At 50.2% G+C, this 15,485-nt stretch overlaps 1 protein-coding gene across 4 annotated transcripts in view; it reads left to right on the top strand.

The window, feature by feature from the left end:
* Window positions 1–15,485, top strand: part of BCAT1 (branched chain amino acid transaminase 1) — a 49,011-nt gene that overhangs the window by 13,141 nt on the left and 20,385 nt on the right. The window contains exon 1 of one of the 4 annotated variants that reach the window (XM_073544015.1): window positions 10,996–11,103. The exons of the other annotated variants lie outside the window; for them this stretch is intronic. Coding sequence (XP_073400116.1) covers window positions 11,068–11,103 — 36 coding nt within the window. The 5' untranslated portion in view covers window positions 10,996–11,067. Of the gene's footprint in view, window positions 1–10,995; window positions 11,104–15,485 lie in introns of those variants that run through there. 4 annotated transcript variants of the gene reach the window in all.

Here is a 15,485-nt window from a genome sequence, read left to right as displayed (position 1 = left end):
CACAGTACCACTCCTCCTGTGTATATACACTGCACAGTACCACTCCTCCTGTATATATACACTGCACAGTACCACTCCTGTATATATACACTGCACAGTACCACTCCTCCTGTATATATACACTGCACAGTACCGCTCCTCCTGTGTATATACACTGCACAGTACCACTCCTCCTGTGTATATACACTGCACAGTACCACTCCTGTATATATACACTGCACAGTACCGCTCCTCCTGTATATATACACTGCACAGCACCACTCCTCCTGTGTATATACACTGCACAGTACCGCTCCTCCTGTATATATACACTGCACAGTACCACTCCTCCTGTATATATACACCGCACAGTACCACCACTCCTGTATATATACACTGCACAGTACCACCACTCCTGTATATATACACTGCACAGTACCACTCCTCCTGTGTATATACACTGCACAGTACCGCTCCTCCTGTGTATATACACTGCACAGTACCGCTCCTCCTGTGTATATACACTGCACAGTACCTCTCCTCCTGTGTATATACTCTGCACAGTACCACTCCTCCTGTGTATATACACTGCACAGTACCACTCCTCCTGTGTATATACACTGCACAGTACCACTCCTCCTGTGTATATACACTGCACAGTACCACTCCTCCTGTGTATATACACTGCACAGTACCACTCCTCCTGTGTATATACACTGCACAGTACCACTCTTCCTGTGTATATACACTGCACATTACCACTCTTCCTGTGTATATACACTGCACAGTACCCCTCCTCCTGTATATATATACTGCACAGTACCCCTCCTCCTGTGTGTATATATATATACTGCACAGTACCACTCCTCCTGTATATACACTGCACAGCACCACTCCTCCTGTATATATATACTGCACAGTACCCCTCCTCCTGTATATATATACTGCACAGTACCCCTCCTCCTGTATATATATACTGCACAGTACCCCTCCTCCTGTGTGTATATATATATATACTGCACAGTACCACTCCTCCTGTATATACACTGCACAGTACCACTCCTCCTGTATATATACACTGCACAGTACCTCTCCTCCTGTATATATACACTGCACAGTACCACTCCTCCTGTATATATACACTGCACAGTACCCTCCTCCTGTATATATATACTGCACAGTACCCCTCCTCCTGTATATATATACTGCACAGTACCCCTCCTCCTGTGTGTATATATATATACTGCACAGTACCACTCCTCCTGTATATACACTGCACAGTACCACTCCTCCTGTATATATACACTGCACAGTACCTCTCCTCCTGTATATATATACTGCACAGTACCCCTCCTCCTGTATATATATACTGCACAGTACCCCTCCTCCTGTATATATATACTGCACAGTACCCCTCCTCCTGTGTGTATATATATATACTGCACAGTACCACTCCTCCTGTATATACACTGCACAGTACCCCTCCTCCTGTATATATATACTGCACAGTACCCCTCCTCCTGTATATATATACTGCACAGTACCCCTCCTCCTGTATATATATATACTGCACAGTACCCCTCCTCCTGTGTGTATACATATATACTGCACAGTACCACTCCTCCTGTATATACACTGCACAGTACCACTCCTCCTGTATATATACACTGCACAGTACCTCTCCTCCTGTATATATACACTGCACAGCACCACTCCTCCTGTCCTGTATATATACACTGCACAGTACCCCTCCTCCTGTATATACACACTGCACAGTACCACTCCTCCTGATATATATTATATATATATATATAGCCCCTGTATCTCTTCACAGTGCCATGTTCCCTGTCATGTATTCACGTTGTAATACCGTTATCCCTCTGCACAGTACCCCGTCCCTTGTCCTGTATACAGGGTGTAAGCCCCTATATCTCCTCCGCACAGCACCACGTCCCCTGTCCTGTATACAGGGTGTAATCCCCTGTATCTCCTCCGCATAGTACCAGGTCCCCTGCTCTGTATACGGGGTGTAAGCCCCTATATCTCCTCCGCACAGTACCACGTCACCTGCTCTTTATACGGGGTGTAAGCCCCTATATCTCCTCCGCATAGTACCACGTCCCCTGCCCTGTATACGGGGTGTAAGCCCCATATCTCCTCCGCACAGCACCACGTCCCCTGTCCTGTATACGGGGTGTAAGCCCCTATATCTCCTCCGCACAGTACCACGTCCCCTGCCCTGTATACGGGGTGTAATCCCCTGTATCTCCTCCGCATAGTACCAGGTCCCCTGCTCTGTATACGGGGTGTAAGCCCCTATATCTCCTCCGCATAGTACCACGTCCCCTGCCCTGTATACGGGGTGTAAGCCCCTATATCTCCTCCGCATAGTACCACGTCCCCTGCCCTGTATACGGGGTGTAAGCCCCTATATCTCCTCCGCACAGTACCACGTCCCCTGCCCTGTATACGGGGTGTAAGCCCCTATATCTCCTCCGCACAGTACCACGTCCCCTGCCCTGTATACGGGGTGTAAGCCCCTATATCTCCTCCGCACAGTACCACGTCCCCTGCCCTGTATACGGGGTGTAAGCCCCTATATCTCCTCCGCATAGTACCACATCCCCTGCCCTGTATACGGGGTGTAAGCCCCTATATCTCCTCCGCACAGTACCACGTCCCCTGCCCTGTATACGGGGTGTAAGCCCCTATATCTCCTCCGCACAGTACCACGTCCCCTGCCCTGTATACGGGGTGTAAGCCCCTATATCTCCTCCGCACAGTACCACGTCCCCTGCCCTGTATACGGGGTGTAAGCCCCTATATCTCCTCCGCATAGTACCACATCCCCTGCCCTGTATACGGGGTGTAAGCCCCTATATCTCCTCCGCATAGTACCACGTCCCCTGCCCTGTATACGGGGTGTAAGCCCCTATATCTCCTCCGCACAGTACCACGTCCCCTGCCCTGTATACGGGGTGTAAGCCCCTATATCTCCTCCGCACAGTACCACGTCCCCTGCCCTGTATACGGGGTGTAAGCCCCTATATCTCCTCCGCACAGTACCACGTCCCCTGCCCTGTATACGGGGTGTAAGCCCCTATATCTCCTCCGCATAGTACCACATCCCCTGCCCTGTATACGGGGTGTAAGCCCCTATATCTCCTCCGCATAGTACCACGTCCCCTGCCCTGTATACGGGGTGTAAGCCCCTATATCTCCTCCGCACAGCACCACGTCCCCTGCCCTGTATACGGGGTGTAAGCCCCTATATCTCCTCCGCATAGTACCACATCCCCTGCCCTGTATACGGGGTGTAAGCCCCTATATCTCCTCCGCACAGTACCACGTCCCCTGCCCTGTATACGGGGTGTAAGCCCCTATATCTCCTCCGCATAGTACCACGTCCCCTGCCCTGTATACGGGGTGTAAGCCCCTATATCTCCTCCGCATAGTACCACGTCCCCTGCCCTGTATACGGGGTGTAAGCCCCTATATCTCCTCCGCACAGTACCACGCCTTGTGCTTGCAGTTATGTACAGATGTTTTTTCTCTTGACTGATCCTTGTAATTTTTGATCCGGATCCAGCAGATTCAGGAGGCGCAGATTCGGCTGTTCTGGTTGGAGGGCGTCTCTGGAGTGTAGACAAGTCTCTGCTTGCTGTTCAGAGATATGGGGCTGGAGGTTTTTTAGAGGGGTTCTGAGGTGACACTCTGCCCCTTGGGGGTCTTAGTTGTGACTCCACTTTATTCTGTTGAACTTCTTTCTTGTGTAATTCACATTCTTCAGCAGAACTTCGCTCCCTCCAATTATCTGCAAAAGAGACCTCCCATCGTTCATGGGGGGGCTTAAGGGGCCGAGCACAAAAAACATCACACTGCAGAAAATACCAGGGCACGGGGATAAGAACACATCCAGGTGATTGTGCCAAAAGCTCAATTCCTATCACAATTGTCAGCAACTCTTTACTAGATTTTACTTCTCCATTAATAACAGCAAGAAGAGATTCTGCAAATGGTGAAAATCTAAACAACATGCAGGATCTTATCATGTATCTCTGTATACAGGGAGCTCCCCCTAGTGGTGACTGCAGACAGGATCTTATCATGTATCTCTGTATACAGGGAGCTCCCCCTAGTGGTGACTGCAGACAGGATCTTATCATGTATCTCTATATTGGGAGCTCCCCCCTAGTGGTGACTGCAGACAGGATCTTATCATGTATCTCTGTATACAGGGAGCTCCCCCTAGTGGTGACTGCAGACGGGATCTTATCATGTATCTCTGTATACAGGGAGCTCCCCCTAGTGGTGACTGCAGACAGGATCTTATCATGTATCTCTGTATACGGGGAGCTCCCCCTAGTGGTGGCTGCAGACAGGATCTTATCATGTATCTCTGTATACAGGGAGCTCCCTCTAGTGGTGGCTGCAGACAGGATCTTATGGTGTATCTCTGTATACAGGGAGCTTCCCTAGCCAAGAATGTATAGTGTTCCTTCATTGCTTTTATCTTTATTGGCACTCAGACCCCATAGCGGCCGCTTGATCTGTATCTATTAGTGATACGCTACTGCATACAGGTTAGGATTGGATACATGGCTCAGCAGACCGTATCACACGTTAGGATTAGATACTTTAGGTCAGTTGCAGACTTAGCAGTAATGCTCTTTCCAATGAAATGACCTACAACCTCTCAGTGAAATCTTATCCATGAGGGCCAGTTCTTCCCCTCCCCCATCGGGCTCAGCATTCAGTACATCCCCAACTTGCAGAGCCAGGAAATGTCACATCCTGGAGCCGCCTGAAGGCACCAACTAATTACGGCCTCTATCATCGCTACTACTACCAGCACCATCATCACTGTTACTAGCTGCCGGTCTTGTTCCTCACCACAAACGTCTCATCGGAGGCGGCTGAGACCCCAGGACCGATCGTGGGAGGATACAACGTATCTTCTGTCTTCCTGTTACATTTGGGGGATCTCCGCGCTAGAGGCGCCAAGAGATATATATATATATATATATATATATATATATATATAATAAGATGCAGAAATATCTGGAAAGTGAACACGTTTTGGCATTTTAGCTTTTGAAAAGATCCAGTTCTATCCTGGGAGTAAAGTGCCGATTCTCAGCTGTAATCTGAGGGGACTCGCATCCTAATTGGGGGAAGGGTTAGGAATTACATCGCTTTAATATGGAGCTGCCTCTTATTAAAGGGACCAACAGTAATTGGACAACTATGTGAAATAATGCAAACCTCCCTGAGGAAGGAGACCGGAGTCTCTGAAACGCGTCGGGTAGCCTTTTTGGTCCATACCGCGATCCATAGCGGCTGCAGCCCAGCACATCACGCGCCTCTGACGTCACGCAGGTCCTGTGCTGACGAGCACAGCGTTCAGCACGCGCAACTTTTTTTCAGCCTGCATGTAGCGCTTGCTGCTGCCGCCGGCCGGGGGAGCACCGCTACCGTGACTATTGCAAGCGATAAGGAGAAAGGAATCATTTGGTTATTTAATAGAGGAGTGACCTCGATCCTAAAAGGACCCGTGGAACCTGTAACTTGGAATCAGCGGCGGCTTCATCCAAGCCTGCAGCCGCCTACTTCACTTGTGGCAGCCTCAACCCTCACTACTGATCCATGATCCATGTGCAATGTCTGTCACTGGGCACTTTGGTTCCAGCCTGAGTTCATTCTTTTTTTTTTTTTTTGTGTGTGGTACTTTAACCCCTACTGCAATAGGAGACAAGATCCAAAGGGATTTATACGACTAGTTTTGTGCTAACTATACTGTTTGTCCTAATTTGGTTATTCATTACTGGCTCATATATTTGTTTTTCCATTTTATTCATTTTACGACGACTCCAAGCGCAATAGTAATATTTTTAGTTTTATTAATTATGTGAAATGCTCTTTAATGTGACTCATGGGCTTTTCGCTAATTAATCCATCATCAGTGAAACAGGTAAAAGGTCTGGAGCTGATTCCAGGTGCGGAATTTACATTTGGAACCTGTTGCTGTGAACCCACCACATGCGTTCAAAGGAAGAGAAACCAACTATCATTAGGTTAAAAAAAGGAAATCCATCAGAGAGAACAGAAATGTCAGGAGGGGCCAAATCAACAACTTAGTAAAAAAACAAAACAAACGCCCTGGTGAGCACAGGATCTAAGAAAGGCTTGGACATCCTTGGAAGACACCAGTGGTAAATGATCGCAGAATCTTTCCCATGGTGAAGAAAATCTCCTTCACAACATCCCGTCAATAGAAGACCACTCTCTAGGAGGTCAGTATCCAAGTCCACCATGAAAAGACATCATGAGAGAAAATGCAGAGGGGTCTCCACAAGGTGCAAACCATTAATCAGCTGGAAAATAGGCCAGATTTGACCTTACCAAAAACATCTCAAGAAGCCACCAGTTCTGCAAAAACAAAAGAAAAACTAAGGTCAACCTACACCAGAATGATGGAAGAAGAAAGTCTGGAGAAGGCTCCCGATCCTCGGCACATCCTGTGTAACACATGGTGGAGGTGGTGTGATGGCGCGGGCATGCATGGCTGCCAATGGCACCAGGTCACTAGTGGTTATTGACAATGTGACTGAAGCCAGAAGCAGCCGGATGAATCCTGTGTGTACAGGGCGAGACTGTCTGCTCAGATTCACCCAAATGCAGCAGGGTTGAATACACGATGATTCACAGCACAGATGGACAATGACCCAAAACATCCGACAAAAGCAAAGAAGTGGAATATTCTGTAATGCCAGAGTCATCACCAGATCTCAGCCCATCGAGCCGCATTTCACAGGCTGAAGACAAAAATGAAGGCAAAAAGAGCTGCAATCAAGAGAGAATTCAAGTCACTGCAGTAAAGGCTGCAAAGCCTCACAGCAGAGCACCAGAGAAGACCAGAGACGGTGACTGCCATGGCCTCCAGACTTCAGGCCCCCATTGTTACAAAGCCTCACACTGGAGGAAACCAGCGATGGTGACGTCCATGGCCTCCAGACTTCAGGCCCCCATTGTTACAAAGCCTCACACTGGAGGAAACCAGCGATGGTGACGTCCATGGCCTCCAGACTTCAGGCCCCCATTGTTACAAAGCCTCACACTGGAGGAAACCAGCGATGGTGACGTTCATGTCCTCCAGACTTCAGGCCCCCATTGTTACAAAGCCTCAAACTGGAGGAAACCAGCGATGGTGACGTTCATGTCCTCCAGACTTCAGGCCCCCATTGTTACAAAGCCTCACACCAGAGTCCAGCAATGGTCACGTTCATGGCCTCCAGACTTCAGGCCCCCATTGTTACAAAGCCTCACACCAGAGACCAGTGATGGTGACGTCCATGGCCTCCAGACTTCAGGCCCCCATTGTTACAAAGCCTCACACTGGAGGAAACCAGCGATGGTGACGTCCATGGCCTCCAGACTTCAGGCCCCCATTGTTACAAAGCCTCACACCAGAGGAGACCAGCGATGGTGACTGCCATGGCCTCCAGACTTCAGTCCCCCATTGTTACAAAGCCTCACACCAGAGACCAGTGATGGGGACGTCCATGGCCTCCAGACTTCAGGCCCCCATTGTTACAAAGCCTCAAACTGGAGGAAACCAGCGATGGTGACGTTCATGTCCTCCAGACTTCAGGCCCCCATTGTTACAAAGCCTCACACCAGAGTCCAGCAATGGTCACGTTCATGGCCTCCAGACTTCAGGCCCCCATTGTTACAAAGCCTCACACCAAAGGAGACCAGCGATGGTGACGTCAATGGCCTCTAGACTTCAGGCCCCCATTGTCACAAAGCCTCACACCAGAGACCAGCGACGGTGACTGCCATGGCCTTCATGGACGTCAGGACGTCATTGCTGCAAAGGATTCTCCACAAATAGTTAAACATGGACATTTTATTTATGGGAAAGATAATTTGTCCAATTACTTCCGAGCCCTGAAATGAGGATACTGTAGGAAAATGGCTGCAATTCCTTAAGGTTTCACAGGAGCTTTCTGTACATCCACTTTAATTAACCCTGAACGTCTCCACTTCAGTCACATCTCAGTTGCAAAGAAGAAAACTGGAGGGCACCACTAAAAGGGATCTCCCGTTACACGCTAAGACTGTACACGTGTCAAGGAAAGAGAAAAAAGAGCATGGAGAACACGGGGATCACCATGTAGACAATTCAACAAACTTTATTAAAGTAACAACATTGCCAGGTCAAACACATGTAAAACAACATGTGACAACACAACAGCCCGTACCAGAGCGGTGCCCTCGTCATACCCCCAAATTCACAAGACGCCATGAATACATAATAGTGGCACCATCTAGACCGGTTCTGATCCGCACCGGTACTGGTGAGCACGATAGGGATGAATCAGTAAGATTGTCATACGTCCATAAAGTGCTGTCGTGGAAATCCTCCCACTGGAGCCACGTCTGCACGAATGTGTGACAATATATACTCCCAGAATCAGAGGGGTGCAGGCATGAAGGTAACAATGGCCAGAAGTGGATCATGGATCAGCACACCACCTGGTGTCATGATCCAGACCAGGTTTCTCTTTTTCCCGGTCTGGTCATTCAGAGGTTAGCTTTTCTCTGCCTGTTCTGGTGTCAGGTGGGCCATTTCTCTGCGTTGCTTCCTGCAGCCAGTGTCAGTTATATTTCCTGCCTAGGGCTGGTGTAGCTGACTCTGGAGAACCCCTGGTTTGTCCTGCTGCACTTAGCTGACTTTGCCTGTGTCTGTGTTGTCCGTCCCAGTGTGTTTGGATTCCCCGGTACATGACTGCTTTGGCTCTGACCTGCTCCTGTCTTTTGCTTCTGACCTTTTTGGCGTTCCTCTGACTCTGTTTGGTATTTCCCTTTGTACTGTGCTACTCTTTCTGGTATCGACGCGGCTTGTTTGACTAGTCTGCTGCCTCCTGGTGGCAGCCTCGCTGCAGGTCTGTTCTGAGCAGTATTTCAGTCTTCCCTCCACTCTGCTGCCATCTTGTGGAGTTTGCATTTACCTGCAGCGTGACACCTGGACATAGGCCAAATACAAGGAAGGATCCTGTAAGCAAGGAAAGTTATGCTGCAAGTAAGGATGGCGGAGGAGGGAAGGGCACAGGATGTGCCAGCACATGTCTCCAGATAAACTGGCTTCTTCAGGGGCATCTCCGTCGTTTCATTTTACATCCAAAATAGCAAAATATCGTCCTGCAGAGCTGAAATCGTGAGGATTCGTCACCGACCACAGCTTTCTGGACCTCACTGTATATATACGGCTCGTTTTGCTTTCTTAGTATTTCTTCGTCACAGGAAAGAATTTGGTTTGTTTTCTCCAAGAACCTTCATTGCCCAATAATGTGCAGACCCCCACTGCTCCCTCGCCGGCTCCGCTCTGCTGCACGTCCCCGTCATCTCCTCACATCTGATAAGTACATCAGTGATGTCATCTTTTTTATAGATAAACCCTTGATAAAGGCTTAGTTTAGCCGAAACGTTGGGGACTCTGTATTTTTCATGTTCCATGTTAATATTTTTCTGCAAAATTAAAAAATTTTTGTGCCTCAGGTTGTATATGTACCTCTCTGTGGTCACCTTCTGCTCCGCAGTGCAGAGGACGGGCGGCGGGCGACAGACTGTGGGCGATTGGTGGTGGGTTACACGGCGCTGGCCTGAGTGCCCTCACACTGTGGCCGGGAAGTTTGTGACCCTCCAGACTCTGACACATCTATAGAAATGATGTGGATGGAAGCGGCAGCGTGACAGGAGGGGCCGAGACCCCCGACCGCTGTGCAGGACTCCGCCAGCAGCGGGGGGCACATACTTCTGCCGCTCATGCGCAGGACTCCAGGGGGCACATACTTCTGCCGCTCATGCGCAGGACTCCGGGGGGCACATACTTCTGCCGCTCATGCGCAGGACTCCGCCAGCACTGGGGGGCACAGACTTCTGCCGCTCATGCGCAGGACTCCGGGGGGGCACATACTTCTGCCGCTCATGCGCAGGACTCCGCCAGCACTGGGGGGCACAGACTTCTGCCGCTCATGCGCAGGACTCCGGGGGGGCACATACTTCTGCCGCTCATGCGCAGGACTCCGGGGGGCACATACTTCTGCCGCTCATGCGCAGGACTCCGGGGGGGCACATACTTCTGCCGCTCATGCGCAGGACTCCGGGGGGGCACATACTTCTGCCGCTCATGCGCAGGACTCCGGGGGGCACATACTTCTGCCGCTCATGCGCAGGACTCCGGGGGGCACATACTTCTGCCGCTCATGCGCAGGACTCCGGGGGGGCACATACTTCTGCCGCTCATGCGCAGGACTCCGGGGGGGCACATACTTCTGCCGCTCATGCGCAGGACTCCGGGGGGCACATACTTCTGCCGCTCATGCGCAGGACTCCGGGGGGCACATACTTCTGCCGCTCATGCGCAGGACTCCGGGGGGCACATACTTCTGCCGCTCATGCGCAGGACTCCGGGGGGCACATACTTCTGCCGCTCATGCGCAGGACTCCGGGGGGGCACATACTTCTGCCGCTCATGCGCAGGACTGCGGGGGGCACATACTTCTGCCGCTCATGCGCAGGACTCCGGGGGGCACAGACTTCTGCCGCTCATGCGCAGGACTCCGGGGGGCACAGACTTCTGCCGCTCATGCGCAGGACTCCGGGGGGCACAGACTTCTGCCGCTCATGCGCAGGACTCCGGGGGGCACAGACTTCTGCCGCTCATGCGCAGGACTCCGGGGGGCACAGACTTCTGCCGCTCATGCGCAGGACTCCGGGGGGCACAGACTTCTGCCGCTCATGCGCAGGACTCCGGGGGGCACATACTTCTGCCGCTCATGCGCAGGACTCCGCTGGCACTGGGGGGGGGATGTGCCCGGTCGTGATGACGTAATCAGAGACAGCACGGCAGTGACGTCACATGTGCAGGTGGGGGGTGGCCTGCGGTGACGTCACAGCCGCAGTCACGTGGCGCCCTCCTCCGGGCTATAGCTGCCGCCGGTGACGTCACGCGCGCTATATACGGCCGCTGTGGCGGAGGAGGGGGCGGTCACGTGTCGGGGGCTTCTCTGGCGCAGGAGGTGGATGATGGAGTCGGTGACTGCGGAAGGCGCACACCAGGTAACACCGCGCTCCCCCGGCTCTGTTATCATCAGTGAGGCGCGGACTTCGCTGCCGGTGACGTCCGTTATTGGCCGGAGTGAGCGCCGCCGTGACCCGCAGTCCGAGCATCACTGACTGCCACACGCTGCGGGCCGCACACCTCCCGGGCTGCTACTCCTTATCAACCAATGAGGGCCGGGCTTTTGTGTTATTTCAGCCAATGAGGGCCGGGCTCTTACTATCTAGAGACAAATGATACAATTAGAGCCGGACTTTTACTCTCTAGCTGCAAATGAGAGCTAAGCTCTTATTACTTTGCTACCAATGATGTCCGGGCTCTTACTCCTTAGTAACCAATGATGTCCGGGCTCTTACTCCTTAGTAACCAATGATGTGCGGGCTCTTATTACTTTGCTACCAATGATGTCCGGGCTCTTACTCCTTAGTAACCAATGATGTCCGGGCTCTTACTCCTTAGTAACCAATGATGTGCGGGCTCTTATTACTTTGCTACCAATGATGTCCGGGCTCTTACTCCTTAGTAACCAATGATGTCCGGGCTCTTATTACTTTGCTACCAATGATGTCCGGGCTCTTACTCCTTAGTAACCAATGATGTCCGGGCTCTTACTCCTTAGTAACCAATGATGTGCGGGCTCTTATTACTTTGCTACCAATGATGTCCGGGCTCTTACTCCTTAGTAACCAATGATGTCCGGGCTCTTATTACTTTGCTACCAATGATGTCCGGGCTCTTACTCCTTAGTAACCAATGATGTGCGGGCTCTTATTACTTTGCTACCAATGATGTCCGGGCTCTTACTCCTTAGTAACCAATGATGTCCGGGCTCTTACTCCTTAGTAACCAATGATGTGCGGGCTCTTATTACTTTGCTACCAATGATGTCCGGGCTCTTACTCCTTAGTAACCAATGATGTCCGGGCTCTTACTCCTTAGTAACCAATGATGTGCGGGCTCTTATTACTTTGCTACCAATGATGTCCGGGCTCTTACTCCTTAGTAACCAATGATGTGCGGGCTCTTATTACTTTGCTACCAATGATGTCCGGGCTCTTACTCCTTAGTAACCAATGATGTGCGGGCTCTTACTCCTTAGTAACCAATGATGTGCGGGCTCTTACTCCTTAGTAACCAATGATGTTCGGGCTCTTACTCCTTAGTAACCAATGAGGGCAGGGCTCTTACTCCTTAGTAACCAATGATGTGCGGGCTCTTATTACTTTGCTACCAATGATGTCCGGGCTCTTACTCCTTAGTAACCAATGATGTTCGGGCTCTTACTCCTTAGTAACCAATGATGTGCGGGCTCTTACTCCTTAGTAACCAATGATGTCCGGGCTCTTACTCCTTAGTAACCAATGATGTCCGGGCTCTTACTCCTTAGTAACCAATGATGTCCGGGCTCTTACTCCTTAGTAACCAATGATGTCCGGGCTCTTACTCCTTAGTAACCAATGATGTGCGGGCTCTTACTCCTTAGTAACCAATGATGTGCGGGCTCTTACTCCTTAGTAACCAATGATGTCCGGGCTCTTACTCCTTAGTAACCAATGAGGGCCGGGCTCTTACTCCTTAGTAACCAATGATGTCTGGGCTCTTACTCCTTAGTAACCAATGAGGGCAGGGCTCTTACTCCTTAGTAACCAATGAGGGCAGGGCTCTTACTCCTTAGTAACCAATGAGGGCAGGGCTCTTACTCCTTAGTAACCAATGATGTGCGGGCTCTTACTCCTTAGTAACCAATGATGTGCGGGCTCTTACTCCTTAGTAACCAATGATGTCCGGGCTCTTACTCCTTAGTAACCAATGATGTCCGGGCTCTTACTCCTTAGTAACCAATGAGGGCCGGGCTCTTACTCCTTAGTAACCAATGAGGGCCGGGCTCTTACTCCTTAGTAACCAATGAGGGCCGGGCTCTTACTCCTTAGTAACCAATGATGTGCGGGCTCTTACTCCTTAGTAACCAATGAGGGCAGGGCTCTTACTCCTTAGTAACCAATGAGGGCAGGGCTCTTACTCCTTAGTAACCAATGATGTCCGGGCTCTTACTCCTTAGTAACCAATGATGTGCGGGCTCTTACTCCTTAGTAACCAATGATGTCTGGGCTCTTACTCCTTAGTAACCAATGAGGGCAGGGCTCTTACTCCTTAGTAACCAATGAGGGCAGGGCTCTTACTCCTTAGTAACCAATGATGTCCGGGCTCTTACTCCTTAGTAACCAATGATGTGCGGGCTCTTACTCCTTAGTAACCAATGATGTGCGGGCTCTTACTCCTTAGTAACCAATGAGGGCAGGGCTCTTACTCCTTAGTAACCAATGAGGGCAGGGCTCTTACTCCTTAGTAACCAATGAGGGCAGGGCTCTTACTCCTTAGTAACCAATGATGTCCGGGCTCTTACTCCTTAGTAACCAATGATGTGCGGGCTCTTACTCCTTAGTAACCAATGATGTCTGGGCTCTTACTCCTTAGTAACCAATGATGTCTGGGCTCTTACTCCTTAGTAACCAATGAGGGCAGGGCTCTTACTCCTTAGTAACCAATGAGGGCAGGGCTCTTACTCCTTAGTAACCAATGATGTCCGGGCTCTTACTCCTTAGTAACCAATGATGTGCGGGCTCTTACTCCTTAGTAACCAATGATGTCCGGGCTCTTACTCCTTAGTAACCAATGATGTCCGGGCTCTTACTCCTTAGTAACCAATGATGTGCGGGCTCTTACTCCTTAGTAACCAATGATGTGCGGGCTCTTACTCCTTAGTAACCAACGATGTCCGGGCTCTTACTCTCCGGGCTCTTACTCCTTAGTAACCAATGATGTCCGGGCTCTTACTCCTTAGTAACCAATGATGTCCGGGCTCTTACTCCTTAGTAACCAATGATGTGCGGGCTCTTACTCCTTAGTAACCAATGATGTGCGGGCTCTTACTCCTTAGTAACCAATGATGTCCGGGCTCTTACTCCTTAGTAACCAATGATGTCCGGGCTCTTACTCCTTAGTAACCAATGATGTGCGGGCTCTTACTCCTTAGTAACCAATGATGTGCGGGCTCTTACTCCTTAGTAACCAACGATGTCTGGGCTCTTACGCCTTAGTAACCAATGATGTGCGGGCTCATACTCCTTAGTAACCAATGATGTCTGGGCTCTTACGCCTTAGTAACCAATGATGTGCGGGCTCTTACGCCTTAGTAACCAATGATGTGCGGGCTCTTACTCCTTAGTAACCAATGATGTTCGGGCTCTTACGCGTTAGTAACCAATGATGTTCGGGCTCTTACTCCTTAGTAACCAATGATGTCCGGGCTCTTACTCCTTAGTAACCAATGATGTGCGGGCTCTTACTCCTTAGTAACCAATGATGTGCGGGCTCTTACTCCTTAGTAACCAACGATGTCTGGGCTCTTACGCCTTAGTAACCAATGATGTGCGGGCTCATACTCCTTAGTAACCAATGATGTCTGGGCTCTTACGCCTTAGTAACCAATGATGTGCGGGCTCTTACGGCTTAGTAACCAATGATGTGCGGGCTCTTACTCCTTAGTAACCAATGATGTTCGGGCTCTTACGCGTTAGTAACCAATGATGTTCGGGCTCTTACGCGTTAGTAACCAATGATGTGCGGGCTCTTACTCCTTAGTAACCAATGATGTGCGGGCTCTTACTCCTTAGTAACCAATGATGTTCGGGCTCTTACGCGTTAGTAACCAATGATGTTCGGGCTCTTACGCGTTAGTAACCAATGATGTGCGGGCTCTTACTCCTTAGTAACCAATGATGTGCGGGCTCTTACTCCTTAGTAACCAATGATGTCTGGGCTCTTACTCCTTAGTAACCAATGATGTCCGGGCTCTTACTCCTTAGTAACCAATGATGTCCGGGCTCTTACTCCTTAGTAACCAATGATGTCCGGGCTCTTACTCCTTAGTAACCAATGATGTGCGGGCTCTTACTCCTTAGTAACCAATGATGTCCGGGCTCTTACTCCTTAGTAACCAATGATGTCCGGGCTCTTACTCCTTAGTAACCAATGATGTGCGGGCTCTTACTCCTTAGTAACCAATGATGTGCGGGCTCTTACTCCTTAGTAACCAACGATGTCTGGGCTCTTACGCCTTAGTAACCAATGATGTGCGGGCTCATACTCCTTAGTAACCAATGATGTGCGGGCTCTTACTCCTTAGTAACCAATGATGTTCGGGCTCTTACTCCTTAGTAACCAACGATGTCTGGGCTCTTACGCCTTAGTAACCAATGATGTGCGGGCTCATACTCCTTAGTAACCAATGATGTCTGGGCTCTTACGCCTTAGTAACCAATGATGTGCGGGCTCATACTCCTTAGTAACCAATGATGTCTAGGCTCTTACGCCTTAGTAA

Source organism: Dendrobates tinctorius, unplaced genomic scaffold (genome assembly GCF_039654945.1).
Source record: "Dendrobates tinctorius isolate UK_male_01 unplaced genomic scaffold, ASM3965494v1 ptg000136l, whole genome shotgun sequence".
In the NCBI taxonomy this organism is placed as follows: domain Eukaryota; kingdom Metazoa; phylum Chordata; class Amphibia; order Anura; family Dendrobatidae; genus Dendrobates; species Dendrobates tinctorius.
Note: the sequence above shows the minus strand (reverse complement) of the source record. Positions and strands in the feature narration are given on the sequence as shown.